Source organism: Lolium perenne, chromosome 6 (genome assembly GCF_019359855.2).
Source record: "Lolium perenne isolate Kyuss_39 chromosome 6, Kyuss_2.0, whole genome shotgun sequence".
NCBI classification, from domain to species: Eukaryota; Viridiplantae; Streptophyta; class Magnoliopsida; order Poales; family Poaceae; genus Lolium; species Lolium perenne.
In genome coordinates, this window is record NC_067249.2 from 215955771 (window position 1) to 215976912 (window position 21142).

Here is a 21142-nt window from a genome sequence, read left to right on the forward strand (position 1 = left end):
TATTTTATCATGTTTGCTTTGTTTTTAGAAACTTTTTGAATTTTAGCGAATCATTTTTTCCTTGTTTCTAAAACTCACATGATTTTTCCAGTGCAATATACAAACATTTTCTGAACCTCTTGAACAACAATTTTATGATTATAGTTGCTCGGGTTACGACATAGAACATTTGGAAATTGCCATGTGTATAGGAAATTTGATGGTAATCACCACCGACCATTCATTCCAGGATCACGTGCCAATTTTCCACGGTGGGTGATGAACTCCTCATGTCCTAATTTTAAATTATGTAAATAATTTTTATTTTCACATGTGTAGTTTTTGAATCTGATGAATAATTCGTGTGAACTGCATGTACATGTTTTTCTTTTTACACTATAAACTTTTTGTCTTAGTTTTTAAATTCTATTTCGTCATTATGTGGATATTAAAAAGAAAGAAAAAATACAAATAAAAAATAGAAAAATATGGTCTATAAATGGGGTGTGCTAGATGAGGCATATTTAAGAATTCTTTAGGCATACGCGAGAGTTCAGACCCATTGTAGATCTCACTAAATTCGAGAAATCGTTCTTGGTTGATTTGAGTAGTAGCATGTGGCCCAATTCCAAGTTAATTTGTTTAAGATGGCGCGCGAGATGGCCTCTTGCACTAGCCTAGGAACCGTGGTGCTTTCCTTCTTCGTTTGAACTCTTTTATACTTGTTTTTTTTCTTTTCCTCCTTATACGGAGTATTTTTTTTGGTTCTTCTTTTTTTCATTCTTTTATTTTTGTTTAATTTAGTTTTTAGGTAGATTTTCTGTTTTGTGTCTAAGATGTTGATTATGTGCACTACCTCCATTCCCAAATATAGCATTTTGACAACTTTCAAAAGATACTACATGTCAAAATGGAAGTAGGTGCAGACATTTGATAGTATGCTTTACATTTGATCCAATTTGGTTACATTTATAGTCGCGAATCGTTTCACACGCACGGGATTTTTTTTTATTTCATTTAGTCTAAAGCTTATTCTACCTTAAATTTATATTTTAATGAGTGCTAAACTATTTTTATTCATTTTTTCTAAAATTGTATTCTTCTAGTAGTCCTGATTTGTTCTTCACATGGTAACGCATTGTTTCACTTGGTCTATTTTTTCATCTTGTAATTGTGATTTGTTCCCCACACTATACATTTATGGTCCAAATTTTGTTCTAGTTGTGGATATTATTTGTTTCTTGGTCACCATTTTGTTTCCATCTAGTTCAAAGTTTTATTTATCTTCAAGTGTTGGTTCGTTCCAAGTATGCTGGTTTAGAATATTTGTTTCTTTCTTGTCGTGATTTGGGTTGCTAAAACTTGTTCCAAAATTTATGTTCGCAGTTATTATTTGTTCCATGGACATTTACTTTTTTACTTTATTTTTCATAAACTGTTGTTCCCTATGGGGAAATAATTTTGTACTTACACGTATGGATGTGTGTGATTATGTCACCGTCCATTTGACTTTGAGATTCGGATAAAAGAAGGAGAGAAAGGAGTCTTTTCATCTACCAAGGCCGAGCGGCAATCTCGAGGAATAGATCAACGGTCCGGAACACACCCACACTCATGCATGTGTACAAAATTCACTCTCCTCCCTATGTGATAATTATTTGTCCTCGAGATGCAAAATTTAGATCTATTTGGCCCAAAACAAAATCCCATATAGTCGTGATTTGTTGTAGGGGCCAAATATTTTTGACTTTGTTGATTTTGTTTCTCGAGTGTTATTTTATCATTTGAACCAAATTTGCTTTTCCCCATGGTGCCGCGATTTATTCCGCTTGACGCTAAATTTTATTCCACTTCGTCGAAATTTGTGTTTCAGCCGAAGTATTACTGATTTGTTTCGCAACCACTAAATTTATACGGTTATTTTCCAGTTGGTCTAATTTCTCGGTTTTCTTGTAGTTATTTATTCAAATGCCGCAAAAAATTCCCCATTTGGACTAGATTTATGCCCTCCTTATAAATTTGATTTTTTAAACATACTGAAGCATATTTGTGAATACCACGTTTGGTTCTTTCGCCAACAAATACTTTCTCCGCTCACCGTTATAAGCTGATTTAGTTGTGTTTGAAGATCATACATCTACCTAGAGGTGTTTTAGAGTATAAGTTCGCTAATTCCGGTCTGTATCTAGTTCAAATTAAAATATCTAGAACATCTCATAATAAATGGAGTACGTGTTTTCTAATAGTAGTTCATTTATATTTTCCATATCAATTTCTTTATCATGCTAATTGATGAAAATTAGATTGCAAAAATGCGTCCGATTACCAGAGATTTTAAAACTAGATAGTAAGTAGAGTATGATTTTAAAACTAGATATGATAAGTGAGCAAATGGGCGGCGGTCCTTCGGTGGCCCCCACCGCCGACAAGAATTACAATCTCCCTCCTCCCGTCGTTGGCGATGCGAAGCATATCCCTGGTTTCACATGTCACATGGAGCCCAACGCAAAGATAAGATTTGAGGCCCCACACCGCAGCGGGTGGGTTGAGCACTGCCCCATGCATGGTCGAGAAAAAAAAGGAAGTATGCAGGCGGTTTGTGCTGTGCTGATGATAATGGTACGGGCGACGATAACTGCTCGGTTGTCCACTAGCCACCGGCGTGGTAGTGCTACCTGTACTCCAGATCGGCGCAGTAGATGGCAATGGCAAGTGGGCCGATAGGCCCGCCAGATCGGCCTGTCAGTGGGAGCGGGACGAAGGCTCATGGTGGGTGGGCCCCACCCGCGGCATGGTGCCCCGAGTGCCAACGGCGCCGCCACCACTTGCTAGGATAGTGGCCTGTCCACCAGCCCACCCTTGTCAGAGAGAGAGAGCCAGATGGTAGGGTGGGGCAGCGGCGGTCTCCGTGAGCCCGGTCCACGCCGGTCAGGTGGCGCTGTCAGTGTGTCTGTATGCGTGTTATCCCTTTGTCTGCTTCTGCCTCCAACTAAACACGCTTCCCTTTTCCATTCTTCCAGTCGTTGCTCTCCCTAAACTCGTCTTCCAGTGGGGTAGAGGAACGATTGCCCCACAAGGCAGTGTCAGAACCTTGCACTCCTGTACGTCTACGCCGTACCCCGTGGACCGCGAGACGAGTACACGCCTTTCCGTATTAACTGACGCAATTAGAGCCAACGAAACCCCGAGGAGTCGGGTAATTCTGGGCCGCAAACCCCTGGTTAGTCCTTTTTCTGGTAAACCCCTCGGTTACTTTTTTTTTTCTTTTGCGTCCACGGGAGCTGCCTACTAGTCAGTCGGTACCGGCGATAAACAGCGGCTAAGCTTAAGCAAAGTGACGTGGTCGGGGCCACTAGCAGGCGAGTCAATGGGCGCGTAAACAAAGTTACCCCGCCCGCCGCTGCCCGCGTCAGTGGCCATGTCGGATCCACCCACCCACCACCACCACCACCAGTAGACAGCGGCTGCGGCGACGGCGACTTTGCTCTCCCACCCGGCGGCGCGCGCCACCACCATGAAGAACTTCTTCAGGAAGCTCGGGTCCGGGGACGGCGCGTCCTCCTCGCCTGCCCCTCCGCCCTCCCGCAAAGGCACCACCGGAGGCGGAGTCGGCGCGGTCCACCATCCCGCCCCCGAGCAGCAGAGGCAGCAGCAGCCGCCCTCCGTGGTCTCCAGCTGGCTCGACTCCGTCCCGACCCGGCCCCCGCCGCCGACGCCCCCGACCCCCGCCGAATCGGCGTCCGCGTCCGCGTCCCCGGGCGGGGACGAGAGGCGGCAATCGGGCGAGCGGCGGCGGCCGCAACGGCAACCGCAGCAGCAGGAGGAGGAGGAGGGAATGGACCGGAGGCAGGCGCAGCCGCAGGAGGGCGAGGCGGAGCGGGAGCGGCGGCGGTCGCGGGAGGAGGACGCGGTGGAGGAGCGGGTCATCCGGGAGTCGTCCGAGGCGGAGGAGCGCAAGCGGGAGCGGGAGAAGGAGGAGGACGACCTCGAGGAGTTCCAGCTGCAGCTCGTGCTGGAGATGAGCGCAAGGGACAACCCCGAGGAGATGGAGATCGAGGTCGCCAAGCAGATGAGCCTCGGATTCTGTAGGCCCTCCAGTTCACCCGCGGAGGTCCTCGCAGCAAGATACTGGGTCAGTCAGTTATTACCAACAACCTAGCCCTGCTTCGTGCTCTACTACTACTACAATCGATTTCGCACTCCATTAGTATCGCAATTGTGATCATCCGTTATTATTAGGATGATAATGCTCATTGCGTGTCTACTGGCTAGCCTTCTAGCTAGAGGATGATGCTGGTATATTCCTTGTTAGATTTGTAGTAGTAGGAGCTCTTTATTTTAAGCAAATGAGTAGTTAAAAGTCCCTTTGGAACACGGAAACTGGAAATTACAGGACTCCAGAAACCACAGAAATTGAACACCATGGAATGTTGAATCCTACAGGAACAAGTAGCTACGAGGTTGCACCATAGGAAGAAATTTTGCATGGCTCCCATTGAATTGGGTGCAGTAAAGCAGCCCATAGGTCCATCTGATAAGCCATAACCACCTTGTTCCATCTAGGAATAAACACCACAGAATAATGCTTATTGTTGCGTGACTTCTAGAGTGTGGTGTTAGCAGACCTTTATTAGTACTAGACTTGTAGCAGTAGGAGCTCTCTTCATTACAAAAGTATTCATTCATTTAGGTGTATGCGTTTAGCAAGTATTCTTCAAACAAATGCATGAATGTTGCGTCACGTAAGTAAATGGGCCATATTTGATTCAAATGTCATCTTTGATAGCGTTTCTTCATATACCACATATCATGGGTTTTCTATTTATGCAAATGCTCCTAACTTATATGGCACTCTTACCATTTTCTGACACATATCATATTCTATATTTGCAAATGCTTTCCAGAATTTCAACGCACTCGGTTATGATGACATAATATCAGACGGCTTTTATGATCTTTACATCACTGGGAACGGGCCATCATCAATAAACATGCCCTCTCTCAGTGATCTGCGAGCGGAGCCACTTTCGCATAATAGTGTCAACTGGGAAGCTGTATTGGTCCACAGAGGTGAAGACCCCGAGTTTATGAAACTTGAGCAGAAGGCCTTAATCATTGCTCTTGAACTTCGGCAGACAACTCCAGAACATGTCGGCACTGTTTTGATTCATGAGCTTGCCAATCTAGTTGCTAAACACATGGGTGGAATAATATTTGATCCTGAGAACATGTCAGTGAAGTACCAAAACATGATCAGATCCCTGAGAACACATACCGAGAGTGTAGTTGTGCCTCTTGGCCAATTAAAAACTGGACTAGCTCGTCATCGTGCTCTGCTATTTAAGGTCAGTAACTCATAAACACATTAAGCATTTTTAGATGACGGGGCCAATCCTGATCTATCTTTGTACAAGCAGAATTTGCTAAACATGAACACTGAAGATTATCTGTTATATTGTTGTAGATTATCATTCAATGCATAGCTTCAAATCAATGTTGTTGTGCACATTTCTCTGATATCAAAATGGATGACATCATTTTCTTGTTATTTTCTAAGTTCTGAAGACCTAACACAACAAGTCATCTGCACAACTTTTGCTCAAATAGTGGTCCATCAATATGATCGATGACGTGGAAAAACATTGTGCAAGACATTTGTCCATTAGGTGATTCATTAGTGTGCTGATAATTATTTCTCTCCATATTTGGATGTAGGTTTTGGCTGATAGCCTTGATGTCCCTTGTCGACTCCTAAAAGGAAGACAGTACACTGGATCAGATGATGGAGCTTTGAACATTGTGAAATTTGATGATGGAAGGTATTACAGCCTGTGCATAGTCAGCATAATATAATTCTGCAGCACAGATGAGAATTTGATGGAAAATTTGTGCTGTGTGTAGAAATTAGACTTGTTTCATCCACTAGAAGCTTTATAACCATCTATGCCATGCTACATTTTGCAGGGAGTTCATAGTTGATCTCGTGACAGATCCTGGCACAATTATTCCTTCAGATGGCGCTGTTTTGTCTACAGAATTTGAAGACAGTTCCTTCTCAGATAACCATCAGTTAAGCAAAGCTGATGCGACCAATCAGTTGGGATCTTCTGTTAGTGGAGTTTCAAATTCTGCATGCGATTCTTTTGAGTACGAGTTACTAGACAGAAGATCAGCATCTAGCAATGTAGGTCCTTCTGATACCGATGGAGCTGCAACTAGCCAGACAAGCAATCAACAAAATACACTATCAAGTTCGTTTGAAGTTTTATCGGTTAACACATACCCTAGCAATCAACAAAGCAACAACGAATATAGAAGCACAGATGAAGTTGTAGCTTCAAAGAACAAAGAAAAATCAATTGGAGCAAATAATTCTTTGTCAAGTTCACCTTCATCCCCAGAAGTTGGCAGCGGTGCAGGTTTCCGGAGGATGAAAGTAAAGGATATCTCAGAGTATATGATTAATGCTGCCAAAGAAAATCCACAATTGGCACAGAAGATCCATGAGGTTTTACTTGAAAATGGAGTAGTGGCACCACCGGACTTGTTTTCAGAAGATTCAATGGAAGAGCCAAAGGACCTCATTGTGTGTGACACCACCCTGTTTCAAAGCAAGGATGAAATGAAAAGAAGGATGAACGAGGTTGGGTCAAGGGAATATGCTGATCGTGGTCATGGTCCATTACCGGCTCATCACCTTGGACATGAACTTCAATCAAAAATTGTGCCTAACCGGGCACCTTTAGACTCACTTAAGCCTATCGAAGGTTTAGGCATATACCCACCCCTGGATATCCGTGGTAGCCCATCTCCTTATTTTTCAAATTATGAACCTTCGGCACCTCCCCAGGAATCTTCTTCACAGATCTCAAAGCAACTGCCTGTTACGGCTGCTGCTGTTGCAACTGCTGCAGTGGTAGCATCTTCGATGGTTGTTGCGGCCGCAAAATCTAACAGCGATATGAAATTTGATGTGCCTGTTGCAGCCGCAGCTACTGTCACTGCAGCTGCAGTTGTTGCAACAACGGCTGCTGTTAGCAAGCAATATGAACACTTGGACCCTGGCAATAAGCTATTTGGTTTACCAGGTACGTCTGAAAGAAATGAATCAATTGAGAAAGCTGCAGATAACTTTTGGGACAAACAGCACGATGAAATCGGTCATGGTCAAGATAACCCTCTAGATCAAGAGAAGGATTCATCTGAAGTTCCTCGGGAAGCTGAAAGAACCTCAGACAAATCAAGCGGCACAGAAAGTGCAAAATCTGAAAGTGCCTTGGACCAGGTTTCAGATTTTGAAATGCAGTTGGAAGAAATTGCAATTGGTGAACGTATTGGCCTTGGTACTGCTCTCTTTCCTTTAATAAATAGAACTTATCTTAGTCATGCTACTATTGCAGCTACTGTGATTATCTGGAATTAGCATAATACAATTGCAACTTTTTTTTAATATACATGCAACCTTACGTGTTTCAGGATCATTTGGAGAAGTTTATAGAGGAGAATGGCATGGAACAGTAAGCCTTTCAGTTTTAATGTACTCTTATAATTTTAAAATTCATTAACGGGTTCCATATTTGTTATCTTAATTTGCTATTGCTACATGGGCAGTGGAATAGAGCTAATTTAATATCTTTTGGTCTAGTGACGACTAATGACGTGAAAGAAATGTTAACTTATAACATACATCATGCCACTGCCGACTAATTACTGAAACTAGAATAGGCCTCTACTTTTGAGTCTATTTGACATTTAGCGATGGGGAAAGTCAGGTGAAATATGTGTACCAACTGTCATATCCATTTAGCTCTTCTCCTCCATTCAGAACGTGAAACGCTTGCATCAGGACGGCTATTGCTAAATTGGCATTGGAATATACAGAAGCCAATTTAAGTTCTTTTGGTGTAGTGACGACTAATGATGTGAAAGAAATGTTAACTTATAACTTACATCATGCAACTGCCAACTAATTACTAATACTAGAATAGGACTATTTTTCAGTATTTTTGACATGTAGCAATGGGGAAAGTCAGTTAAAATCTGGGTACCAACTGTCATAGCCATTTAGTTCTCCATTCATAACGTGAAAAACAAGTATCAGGACAGAAAGTCAAATAAATAATATGAAATGCTTAGTTCTTCCACCAAAAATCGATAATTTAACTGTAGATTTTTGCAGCCAGTTACTATGTGTTTTGGCCCAGAGCTTGAAGTGAAATGTGATTTGTCTACTGTCTGGCTTCAATAACATCATTTCTTCAAAAAGAAGGTGCAAAAGCCCGGCATCTTCTTCAATTGCACAAACATAATTTTATTAACTTATTCATTATCCACTACAAAAGGTATCTCCACACCAAGCGAGTGACACAATCAACGATACGAGTCACGCATCACAGAGTTCACCAATATCCATAACCTCCTGCTTATCCACATGCTGCAGCGAGCAGCCGAGCACCCAGTACGGATCCTGTATGTAGCAAGAAGAATAGCCTGCAAAAAATCGTTTTTTTTTTGTTTATTGAAAACTAAATCATTGCGGCAGTACCATATGGCCCAACATACAATGCACACACCAACAATGATTTGAGAACACAACGATTTACTCAAACATACAAACCACTTACCACACATTTTAGAAATGCCAGTAGGTGGTGAAAGGCTAAAAAAAGGGCGTACCCAGTGCTGAAAGCTCCCACACATTGTGGGGTCTGGGGAATGGTAGGCAGCCTTTCCCTTGCATTTTATTATCCAAGGAGGCTGATTCAAACAGAGGACCTTCAGGACACAAGTGAAGATACTCTACCACTGCGCCAGGCCCGCCCGGCGCCCTTAGGTGGTGAAAGGCTAATGGTAAAAAAAAACTAACCCGTCTCACTAGGTGAGGAAAAGGGCATGTATGAAAAGATGCTGAATCGATTCTTTGTTGCCACAGAAGCAACACATTTTGACGCCCTTCCACTTATATTTAGCCAAAATGTCCTTTGTTAAGATAATCCTTTGCAAACATATTATCCAAAGAATTTTTTTAGCGTGATCTTTGGTTTGGAAAAAATATCTTTGGGAAACTGACAACCCATATCCACAAGGCTCTGCCAAGAATTGGCTGGAGGTATGTAAACTCCAGCAGAAGTGCAGAACGAATCTACATCATGAGTTAATTCGATATGGGCTACCCTGTCATGGAAGCACTCCCAAGCCAAGAGCTTAGGTCCAGTTAGGGCACGCCGCACACCATAGTTCAATGCTCAGGGGCACCGAGCCCATTACATCTGCAACCATTGCATGTTGATTCCTTATGATGTGGTACATGGTAGTATTTTAACCACTGTGTGCCAAGCCAAGTGTCTTCCCAGAAGCAAGTTTCTCTCCCAGGCTAAAAAATACCAACCATTATCCATTTTTGTTCGTTTAAAGGTCCCTCAGTTTAGCACTCCATCTTCTGTTAACCCTTTAGCGATCTTTTAATATTTCCCAATGCAATTTTTACGGAATAATAAATTGCTTTGTTCATAGGAAGTTGCTGTCAAGAAGTTTTTACAACAAGATATTTCAAGCGATGCTCTGGAAGAATTTAGAGCTGAGGTATACTGATTTCATGCATTCTGTTGGCATGAATGATTGAAGTACACTGCTGTTGGCTTTGTTGTTTGTGTTTATATGATGAGTATGAGTATGTGCTCATGTCCGTTGTACTTGCATGTACAGTTGCTGCATTCTTGCGCACTGTATGTGTGCATTTTGTAAATTAAACATTCAAGTATCCATGAAGTAATCATATTTTTATTCCATAGTTGTAAACCGTACTGCATTACATTCCATTAGAAAGATTGTCTAACAGTAATTATAGATTTAAAGCAGGCTATTGCTAAAGGTTTAGAAATTAATTCAGCAGCCTGATTGCAATCTAAGAACTTTGCTTCCATGATGTGTAACACTGTTTTTTTATAAGTATATTCTTATGCATTTATCCTGATAGTTGCTTCATGTCTAGGTGCGAATAATGTTGCGGTTGCGTCATCCAAATGTCGTTCTCTTCATGGGCGCCATCACTCGGGTGCCTAATCTTTCCATTGTCACCGAATTTCTTCCAAGGTAGGCTTTATTCATTTGAATTGCTTATTTGGGATTTGCATTTGCTATGTAACATGTACCAATATCACACAAGATCATAAAGCCAGTTGACCAGTTGTTGCAAAATTTCATGTGTCAACAAGATGCGCTTTTCCCGCAGACTCTCATTTTGAACTAGTTTACTTAATGACTATGAATCTATGATCCATGTTGCTTATAGTCCACAAATAACTAGCTCTGTTATTTGTGGACTGCAAAAAAGGTAAACTATCTGAGAAGTTTGCATTGTTTTCTGTTCAAATGGTAATGTTCGAGCAATTTGGAACAAATGAGTTGCTGTAATTGTTTGTTCTAAGAATTTAGATTCTCCAATAGTTACTCTGTTAGGCAATTTTGTTCTGGACAATGACTTCGTCTTTTTCTTTATCATGTTGCTTTGATTTCATCTCCTTGATTATGTAAGGATTTTAATAGCCTAGCTTGCTTTGTAAAAAAAAAAAAAAAAAAAAAAGCGCCCAGCCTCCCCGAAGACGCCCAGCTCCCAGCCTCCCAGCCCTAACCGCCGCCGCCGCCGCCGGTAGCGCCTCCGGGGCAAAGACCCACGGGGCGTGGCGGCGGCGGGGGCCCTTCCTCGTCGACGCATGGTGGACGGCGGCCGGATCTCCCCTCCTCGAGCATGGCGGACGCGCAGATGGGATGGGTGGCGGCGGCCTGCGCTGCGCCGCCTTCTCCCGTCGGCTCTCCCATGGTGGATCGGCCGGCGCGGTTGGGATGGGCGGCGGCGGCCTGCGCTGCGCTCCCTCCTCCCGTCGGCTCTCCGCAGCACTCCGGCAGGGGCTGGTGGTGGGCGGCGGCCAGGCCCATGGCCTGCGCCAATTTCCCCCCGCCTCTCGCCGGTGAGTGGAGGCGATCTTGGGCTTCACCCGCGACACGAGGTCGCCCGGGGCAGCAGCCTTGGGTACGACGGTGGAGGTGGCCCTCTTCTTCGCCGGAGAGGGTCGGCCTGCGGTTGGTGGTGGTGGATCTATCGATCTATCACCGCGTTTCGGCGGCGAGATGGAGATGCTTGGAAGCCGGCGACGGAGTCGCCGGTGGAGGGTTGGAGTGGCCATCCCAGGATGGTCGCCGACGTGGGGGTCCGACCTGAATAAAGGATGTGGTCCTAGGGTCTCTCTTGCGTGAAGAGGAAAACCTACCGCAGGCCTGGACTCGTGATCTAGCCGGAGTGTTGAGTTCCGGAAGGCTCCGCCGGCGAATGTGATGCTTTGTGCACAGAGTTTCTTTGGATCGGTGGTATTCGGTCGTGCGCACCCATGCTTTTATTCCGACCGATTGGTTCTGGAGGGAGCGACGCGAAGCTCTTTTTCTGTGTTAACATCAAGTGACTATGGATCCATGATGAAAGTCGGAAGAAGAGAAGTTCATGAAGGCCGGAGGGGAGGACTAGCTAAGGGAGGTTCAAGTCTCCGCGCTGTTGAGGGACTTGCTTGGTGTTCCGGGCTTCACAACAGCGGTATGATAGTGGGGGCGACAACAGGTGAAGTTCAGAGTCCTACCTTTCAGGGTGAAAACCCAAGGTCTGGCCTTAACTGGTTGTGCCTGGCAATGACCTTGTTGGAGGCATTGTTTTGAGAGTGGGGACTATCTTCAGGGTGAAAACCTAAGATCGTTGATCGGGCGACGACGGTGTTAGAGCACTGTTCCCTTCTTGGAGGCGTTGTTTTTGGAGATTCTGTATTTCAGGTGTTGTCTTGGCGGTGGATATATTGTTGTTGTTAGGCCCGAGATACTGTAGCGGGACTTTTGTTTCTTAGTTTTCTTTTCCTTTTTTTGGCTGTGTGCATCCGTAGTGCCATTAGGGTGGTGCGTTGTTGCAGAGGCTGGGTGTAATTGGTATCTTTTTGATATTAATATATTCCCTTTATCGAAAAAAAGCTTGCTTTGTAAGTCGAGCTCAATCAAATATCAAGTGACCACGGACAAATATCCCACGCATACCAGAATGCTCCTCCACAACCCCCTTTAGGACTGTGCATTAGGTTGGTGACATGTATGTGATTCTACTAAGGGTACAGTTGCGTGTGCGGAAGCAAATACGAAAATACGATTCAGATACTGATATAAATAGTATCAAACACTTGTAACATCTGACCTCTGTAATTGCATCACTTCCTTTAAAAGAGTCTAAATTATTTACTGATTGCTAGCTGTGCTATTGGTATTTCAGAGGTAGTTTGTTCCGGTTGATTCATCGACCTAACAACCAGTTGGATGAAAAGAGGCGATTAAGAATGGCACTTGATGTGGTAAGACTACGCATAATTTAGTATATCTGTCTCTGTAAGTTGCTGACTCAGACAAGTACAGCTAGTATTTTTTTACTAAACTCCCTTTGGATGGTACCTAGGCGCGTGGTATGAATTATCTTCATAATTGCTCACCAGTTGTAGTCCATAGAGACCTGAAATCCCCAAATCTACTGGTTGACAAGAATTGGGTTGTGAAGGTAACACACATTCCATCATAGCAAATGTCGTTCTGTGTATTGTTTCCATTGCAAGCTGTATAACCTTTTGCAATTAGGTTTGTGATTTTGGTCTATCGAGAATGAAGAACAATACCTTCCTGTCATCAAGATCAACAGCTGGAACAGTAAGCTTTGCATGATTCTGCAATTTTATTGTAACTTGTATGTAAGTAGTGCTTTAAGCTTTAATGGAATATTTGAGGGTATAACCTTAGCTATCCTAGTATGGAAGGAAGATCGAACACTGGTAGTTACAGTGCTTGGATGAATGGTGGAGCTTCGAATTATATCTTGGACTTGCACTTCACTGGAATATCTAAACCCTCCACTACCTTCAGCTATATCTCCAATCTTTCAGTTAAAAGTCCACAAATAACTAGCTCTGTACTCTGGTAGTTTACCTTTTTTTAGGGGAAGTCACATAGTTTGCTTATGTAATTAAGCTGGCTAACAGGCTTAACTGTCTTAAAACTTTGTTGCTCTTATATCAGATAGTTCGTGTACACTTGAAAACAAAAGTTGGTTTATGTTATATGTGGGCATTTTTAATTTGAATCAAGGTGGTTCAGGTGCTGTACCAAAGTTACCACTAATGTATGCGTTGATGTGCAGGCGGAGTGGATGGCACCGGAAGTACTACGCAATGAACCATCAGATGAGAAGTTAGTCTACTGCTCAAAATCCAGTTCAGCTGTTTTCACTTCCCACATAATTTTGTGCAAGCTGACACATATGTGCATGTTGGCAGATGCGATGTTTTTAGTTACGGTGTCATACTGTGGGAACTTTGTACGTTACAACAGCCTTGGGAAGGTATGAACGCCATGCAAGTTGTTGGAGCAGTTGGGTTTCAGAGTCGCCGCCTTGATATTCCAGATAATGTTGACCCCGCCGTAGCAGAGATCATAACAAGATGCTGGCAGACGTTAGTATGCCTAATTTGTTCGGTTGCAGTTTCAAAATATTACACATTGTGCCTTCATGATCACCATCGAAACTCTTCTTCGGTGAATGCAAATTTCCTAGTAATCTCAATGCTGCTGCCCTCTGTATTTGTATGTAGGGACCCAAGGGCACGACCATCATTTGCAGAGATCATGGCTGCATTAAAACCATTACTGAAGACCATGCCTGCCAACCAAGCACCAAGGCAGAGAGTACAGCAAACAGATGGGTAAGAAAGAAATACGAGGAAAGGCAACTGCCCAACGTCCGTAATACAGGATTGTTTTTTGTACAGTTACACCAAATGTGTGTGCAGAGTAAAGAAAGAGCGTGATGTTGGTGCTTCCCCTGTATAGATGTAAGATCCAAGAGTGGCATGAGCCATATTAAGCCCCGCTTGTCATCGACCCATTTGTGATGAAGGGCGCTGTGAGACCATGTAACAGTTGAACAAGGAACTGACATGGTGGGCGGAACAGGGGCTTTGTTCATACCGTCTCTCTCTTCATTTTCTTCTCCAGTTCACCTGTTATCCACCAAACGGTGGGTATTTATGTGCATGTGTCAACAAATGTAATGTACTGCTGTCAATCAGAACAAAGGATGAAGAGAAAACCGATTCAGCTTGTGATCTGTACTGATCCCCAAGTTCTGGTGTTCCACTGAAAAGTCTCACTTGCTGCTACAAGCAAGAAATGCATGCTATTGCCTGCCGTCCTCACATCACGTAATGGTAAATGGAACGAGGAAGACCATTGATATATCCTCACCATTCGCCAAGGTCCTCTCAGGGGAACAAGCGAACACAAGGGTTGCTACCGTTGCTCCTCTCTGCTTGTCTGCTTGACCTTTCCGAATTTCCCATCCATGCAAACTTCCCGAGTCACAGGAATCTATCTAAAAGAATAAATCAGAGGAAAAGCGGCCTTTTGGGTCCTAAAGAACAAAAAAATGTTGAAAATCGTTATTAAAACATGCCACGTGGGGTGGCGCTCTTCATGGATTCATCTGTTCCATCTGACCTCCTGGATCAGTTGAACTTCTACTTTGTCCCCTTTTATGAGCGATGTAGAAAAGGTTTTAACTGTCTTTAAAGGCATATTGAGCACCTTGAGACATATTCTTCCATGCTAACTTTGAGATACGATGATTTGTAAGTGAGAAGACAATATCATAGTATTAACACATAGAATTACAGATCAAATCATGAGTTGGCTAATAGGTGTGTACGTTAATTATTAGTTTGAATGAATATGATGTCAAGCCAGGACAGATCATTAAGCTCGTATTGTGACCTAGTCAATCGTGTGTGCATACTACATATTAGACAGTATGCGGAAGTACATTCTAAATTGTTGAGACAGCTGATTTGTTTGTATGCAAAACAACATGTCATTCTACAATATATTACATTAATATGGAGACCAATGATCTAAATACCAACATACAATTGGACATCGTTTGTACCGAACCATTACATTGTTTGCATGAAATTCATCAGCACGAGGAAATTTGAAGTCCAAACCGAGTGTTCGCTTGTTGCTTGTACATGGTATTTGATCTATACAATAATTATCCATGGTATTAATTTTGAAACAACAAGTTATCCATGGTATTATAGTAACACACATTAATAAATGTAGACAAACGACCATATTCAAGTTTAGATCTCTAGAGTCTTTGTTATTCTAGGACCTCGAAGCTCTGTAGGTTTGCACCTTTATACAGAAGTAATGATGAGTCATTTTTGCTTATAAATACATCACGACCATTGCTATCATCTACCATGGTAGCAGACACATTTTAGTACCTACAAACATGAGTAACGAGTCAGCAACAAGCATATTGCTGAGTTATTTTCTTTCCATGAAGTTGTGATGGGGATGAGAGACGTCAGGAAACGATTGCTAGAGATCGTTAATTACCACATTGTCTAACTGATCATGGCATATTTGGGGGATTATCTGCCTTTCCATGGTTTTTGTTGTTGAGTTTCATTCTAAAAATGTGATGTTTTGAATGACGTGGCACCATGCACATTGCTTCTTAGTCAAGAACTCAACCTTATTAGGTAAGTGGCTTTATAAGCTACTAACCGAAGATGGCGTATGGCAGACCATGGTTAGAAGAAAGTACATAGACACTAAAGCGTTATCCCAGTTCCTTTGAAAATCGGGAGACTCGCATTTTTGGGCTGGCCTAATTGCATCAAGAAATTTTTCTTCAGATATGGTACTTTCAATATTAAGGATGGATCACAAATATAGTTCTGGGAGGATACATGGCTAGGTAATAGGCTTCTCTCTGAACAATATTTAACGTTATATAGCATTGTTCGTCGCAAAAGTGATACCATTGCATTAGTAATGGCAACCTCACCCCCGACAGTGATGTTTAGACGAGATTTAATCGGTCCGAGACTTCTCGCATGGAATGCCTTACTGTTACGTTTGGAATCCATTCAGTTGTCTGAAGGGCATGATGAATTTCGTTGGAACTTACATTCCAATAGAAAATTCTCTGTAAGTTCTTTGTACAATACCATTATCCAACTGAAAATACCAGTTGATAAAAATAAGAAGATTTGCTCAAAATTAAAAAATTTGGCTGGTATTTGCGTCGTGGAGTAATCCTAACCAAAGATAATCTTGCGAAACGCAATTGGCATGGGAGTACGCAGTGTTTTTTTTTGTCAACATAACGAGACAATTAAACACTTGTTCTTACAATGTCGCTTTGCCAGGTCGGTCATGCATCTAAATAGCTTCTGATCTGTATCCCCCGACTAGTGTGACTAATATCTTTGGTAATTGGCTTCATGGTATCGATCACAAATTTAGAACGTTTATTAGGGTGGGAGCGCTTGGCATTATATGGTCGCTATGGTTGTGTAGAAATGCCAAAGTTTTTAATGACAAAAATTATTCTCTCCTACAGGTTATCTTTCTACTCTCTGTTCGTGGTCTGCACAGAAGGTGGAGAACCGCGACCTGTTTACGGAAGTCTGTACATGGTTGGAGGACACGACGAGAGATACTTTTCTCTACATGGGTGGCAGCATAATCTACGGATTGGGTCTCCGTCTTCACCTTAGGCGTTTTACATTTGCTCATGTCTGATATGTAATTCGCCTTTTTTAGCACTCTAGACTTTTGAAACTTTTTAAACGGCTGTGTGCATCTTAGGTATGCAGAGGTCGGGTGTAATTGCTTCTCTTTAACTAATAAAGTGCCCATTATCAAAAAAATGCACATTGCTTAAGCGACTAGCTATAGTCGAAGATATTTGATTTATCTAGAGCCCTCTCCAGAAATTTGGGGCCCTGTGCGAAAAGCAAAATGAGGCCCTAAATTTTGAGAAAAACACATAAAATTAATAACTAAAACATACTTTCATTTTATTATATAACTGGCATATGTATTATTTCGTACAAATATGTAGAAACATCAACCCTTAGTTCTATTGAAAGATTCTATAAAGCAATAAACTGACCTCTACTGTATCATCACCATGGCCATCACCAATATTACCATGTGTGGAACTTGATTTTGGGAGTTAATTTGAGAATCCCTCATAATAAATATGTCAAGAGCACACCCTTTCAGATTGTGTTGCTGCTTCTACTTTTCATTTCTTATTACGTTTTGTAGCACCCGATTCATGGGTTCTAGAAGACATGATTCTTTCTGTTTATAAACAAAAAAAAGTAGTTATTTGAATGAATTCAAATACTACATGGATTTTAATTCACAATTGTCAAGTTAAGTTAATATAAGAGAGTACCGTAGTACAAACCTTGACCGACCTTCAGTTTGAGATCCCGAGTTGGGGCCTGATTGGGACGTCAGGAGGCTGAGAGGAGCCTGAATCGATCGATTATTTACGGAACCGTAAATGCAAACTAAGGAAGGCAGTAGCTGAGTAGCAGACGCGGTGCTCTGATCAATCCAATTGGGGCCTAGGGATCGAGCTTGGGATGATGAACAAGCGCTGGGGGGTCGACCCAGCGGCAAGGTCCATTTTAAATAAAAGTTTACATATTGATAACTTTTTTTTTTGAAACCTTACATATTGATAACTTAATTTACATATGAAAAATAAAAAATAACATTAAAAAAGAAAATAAATAGATAAAAACCCTATCTAAGGTTTGGGCCGGCCATGCTGCCTAGGCCTCGTCATCCTTGGTCAGATTGACGCATATATGCCACATATAAGAACACAACACCATCTCGCACCAAAGATGGGGCCGCAGCCGCTGGATAGCCCGGTGGTCCAGCGGAAATAAAGTGTGATGTTGGTCTTTGCTTGCCATCGACCATTTGTGAGGAAGGGTGTTGTAAGTACAGGTGTACAAAAACCACACTGTAGGAAACCGTTCGAACCTGCTGGCAGTAGCTAGTTCATTTTCTTTCACAAATCTAAATCTCATTTCCAATTTAGTACACAAATTTAAACTAAGCTGAAACCGGTGAGGCAGTCACACCGTATTTGCGCACCCTTAGCCGTAGGACCATGTAACAGTTGAACTTTGTTCGTACCGTCTCTCCTCCGTTGCTTCTCATGTTCTCCACTAAACAATGGTGTTTATGTGGCAAGGCATGTGTCAACAAATGCAATGTAGTGCTGTCAAATAGAAAAACGAAAAGCTTGTTCAGCTTGTGATCTGTTCCTGTTCGGAGTCCCAAGTTCACATTCACATCCTGGCCTTCGAGGTAACGGCAAATTGAACGAGAAAAATCAGTGATCGATCCTCGTCAGTCGCCACGATCCTCGGACGGGGACAAGAGAACGCCCGGGAGTTCCGAGCACATCTTCACTTGACCAATTCCCAGCCAAAGAAACTCCCCGAGCCGCCCGCGCTATCCTCGTTCTTCTTCCCGTCTCTGCCTTTCCCGCGCTAGCCGAGCCAGTTCCATTCCATCTCTCTGTCCCGAACACCCTTGAGGTCGATCACCCAGACGCCAACGAACGTACGCGCGCGCCGGGATGGCAAGCATCTTCTGGGGCGGCGCCAAGGCCGACGAGGTCGCCGACTTCGATGAGTACGACCCTACCCCCTACGGCGGCGGCTACGACATCGCGCTCACCTTCGGCCGCGCTCTCCCGCCCTCCGACGAAACCTGCTACGCCATCTCCACAGCCACCACCTCCTCCTCCTCATATGAGAGCCACGGCGCGGCTGACCAGCACCGCAGGAGGCCGCAGGAGCAGGAGAGCCACGGGTCTGCAGGGTACGGCAGGAGGCCCCATGCTCAGGAGGAGGAGACTCACGGCTCTGCTGCTGTCTACGGGCACGGGAGGAGAGCGCACGACGACGATGACGATGCAGGTGGGTACCGGAAGCCGAAGCCGGCGTACGGCCACGACGACGACGAGGGTGGGTACCGGAAGCCGAAGCCGGCGTACGACGACGATGAACGGCCCAGCTACGGCCGCAAGAAGAATGTGAGTTCTTGTCCATTGTCACCCAATCGAGGGTTGCACGTCCCGGCCGGACAATTCCAGCCCCGCCCAGCCTTACTTACGCTTTGCGTATGCTAAAAAATAGATCAAATTGGGCCTGTAATCATATTAGATTTGTTTCCTTGAAATTTATCTCTTGCTGTGTTTTTCTGTAGGACGACGACGATGAGGATGAGAGGAAGCCACGGTACAAGAAGCACGACGATGACGATGATGACGACGAGAGGAAGCCACGCTACAAGAAGCGCGACGATGATGATGATGACGATGACAGGAAGCCGCGCTACAAGAAGCGCGATGACGACGATGACGACGATGACAGGAAGCCGCGCTACAAGAAGCACGATGATGATAACGACGACGATGACGACGAAAAGAAGCAGCGCTACGGGAAGAACAACCGCCGCCGCAACGATTACGATGATTGATCAAGCCATGCGTCCTCTACTGATGGTCACGGTGTTCCCAGTGCATTTCACTGGCAGTACGTGAATAAGCAAGGATGTGACCGCTTCCCTTCGCTGAATTTCCGTTTGATCTTTCCTTTTACTTTCAGGATTTTCGTTTTGTTATTTTTTGGTAAGTCTGTGTATGGACGCATGGTTGATTCTCTTGTAATACTGTACGGCTCAATTGCTTGAAAATACGATCTCCGGCATGTTCTCCAAGGAAACTGTGCAGCTGTGGTTTCTGGCCTCTCTAGTAACTGCCCATCCGAATGGTCAGGAAGCTACATTAATAAGGAGCCGCGGGCTTACAATTTTTCAAGAGAAACTCTAAGAAAAAGAAAATTATGGCGTAGTCCTGAACTTTTACTAAAAGGACCCTAGAAAGAAATTGTAAAACACGATCATATCCTTCTACACCGGAGTTGATGATGAACTCGACGCCACAGCCACCCGCATCGTCACCGGGGACGACACCACTTGGAAATGGACAAGCGTTGATCACCACGATAGTGCTCCAGAAGATCCCCCCCTTTGGCTCACCAGTTGGGATGAAGAAGGCGAGATGGCACCAGCACAAAGCCATCGCCAATCTCGGAATGTCCCCCTTCGGCCATAATAGTCAACGGCTAGACGACCCTAAGCCGCGTAGGATGCGCTCCAAAAGATCTCCATTGGTACATCTCCAACGGAGATGTACTTTGCATCCACAACTTCACGGTTGCATCCACCACGACATCCAAGCACAGATGCCAGGGATAGATACCCACCACCTTTAGATGTAGGCACCACACATGCTTATATATGGAGATCCGGGCAATAAGGCTCTTCCCCGCCACCGGCTTCATCCACTAGAGCACCACAGAGAGGGAACAACCACGGAACACAATTTCTGTTTGGGTGTGACTATTTATCAGTCGACTGAGAATGAACTTCATTTTCACTGAGACGATGTCATCAAATCTCTGTTGCAACTCATGTTGTAACTCATGACTAGCACGAATCATGAAGTAAATTTAATGGCCCCGGTAATTTTTCTTAGTTGCAACTCACTCCACTTACAACTGAAAAAATCTTAGTTGCAGCTCTATTTGCAACTGAAAAACTCAGTCCAACCCAACTTGTAACTCATATACACGAATCACAATGCAGATTAAACGGTGTAGGACTTAACTGAGCATGAGTTCTTAGCTAGGTGGGAACTAGCAAATCCCTTTCTGTTTTCCACAAATAGGGGAATTTACGTTTTAATGTGGTTTTCATGGCTATGTTTGGCTAAGTCTAACTGATCCTTAGAGCATCTCCACCGACTCCCCGATAGCTTTTTGGGGGCCGGGAGCGAAAATGGGCTCGCACCGGCGCGCTCCAAATGGCGCCGGCCAATTTTCGAGCCCACTAGAATCGTCGGCAACCCCGTGCTGGCCCCTACGCCAAGGGCGCGAATCGGGCGCGCCGGCGTCTCGCGAGGCTGAAAATTTTGGGCGTGGGAGCCGCTTGTCAGCCACACATCCCAAAAGTCGACGCCAGCAGGGAGTGGTGGGGCCGACGCGTCAGCGGCTCATTCAATTTTATCCTAACCGTCGCCTACCTCGCGACGGGAGTTATTGGGCGCAGCAGCGGTGCAGTTTCCGTAGACGCGTAGGGAACCGTCCTGTCGCGCGTGCCTTGCTCTTCGTGCTACCGTTAATGAGCGCCACCGCTCCCCTGC

The 21142-nt window shown here is 44.0% G+C and overlaps 2 protein-coding genes across 2 annotated transcripts; both read left to right on the forward strand.

Annotated features, from left to right (window-relative positions):
* The first annotated feature begins 3327 nt into the window (after window positions 1-3327).
* LOC127306098 (probable serine/threonine-protein kinase SIS8) lies at window positions 3328-14155 on the forward strand. Its single transcript, XM_051336699.2, has 13 exons — window positions 3328-4111; window positions 4884-5324; window positions 5695-5798; window positions 5944-7322; window positions 7456-7496; window positions 9493-9561; window positions 9971-10071; window positions 12278-12356; window positions 12458-12556; window positions 12634-12702; window positions 13190-13239; window positions 13326-13502; window positions 13641-14155. The coding sequence occupies exons 1-13, from the start codon at window positions 3494-3496 to the stop codon at window positions 13753-13755; spliced, it is 3342 nt and encodes a 1113-aa protein (XP_051192659.1). The 5' UTR covers window positions 3328-3493; the 3' UTR covers window positions 13756-14155.
* Window positions 14156-18333: 4178 nt separating this feature from the next.
* On the forward strand, window positions 18334-19661 carry LOC127306099 (uncharacterized). The gene is made up of 2 exons (XM_051336700.2): window positions 18334-18970; window positions 19144-19661. The coding sequence occupies exons 1-2, from the start codon at window positions 18512-18514 to the stop codon at window positions 19414-19416; spliced, it is 732 nt and encodes a 243-aa protein (XP_051192660.1). The 5' UTR covers window positions 18334-18511; the 3' UTR covers window positions 19417-19661.
* The last annotated feature ends 1481 nt before the right edge of the window (window positions 19662-21142 follow it).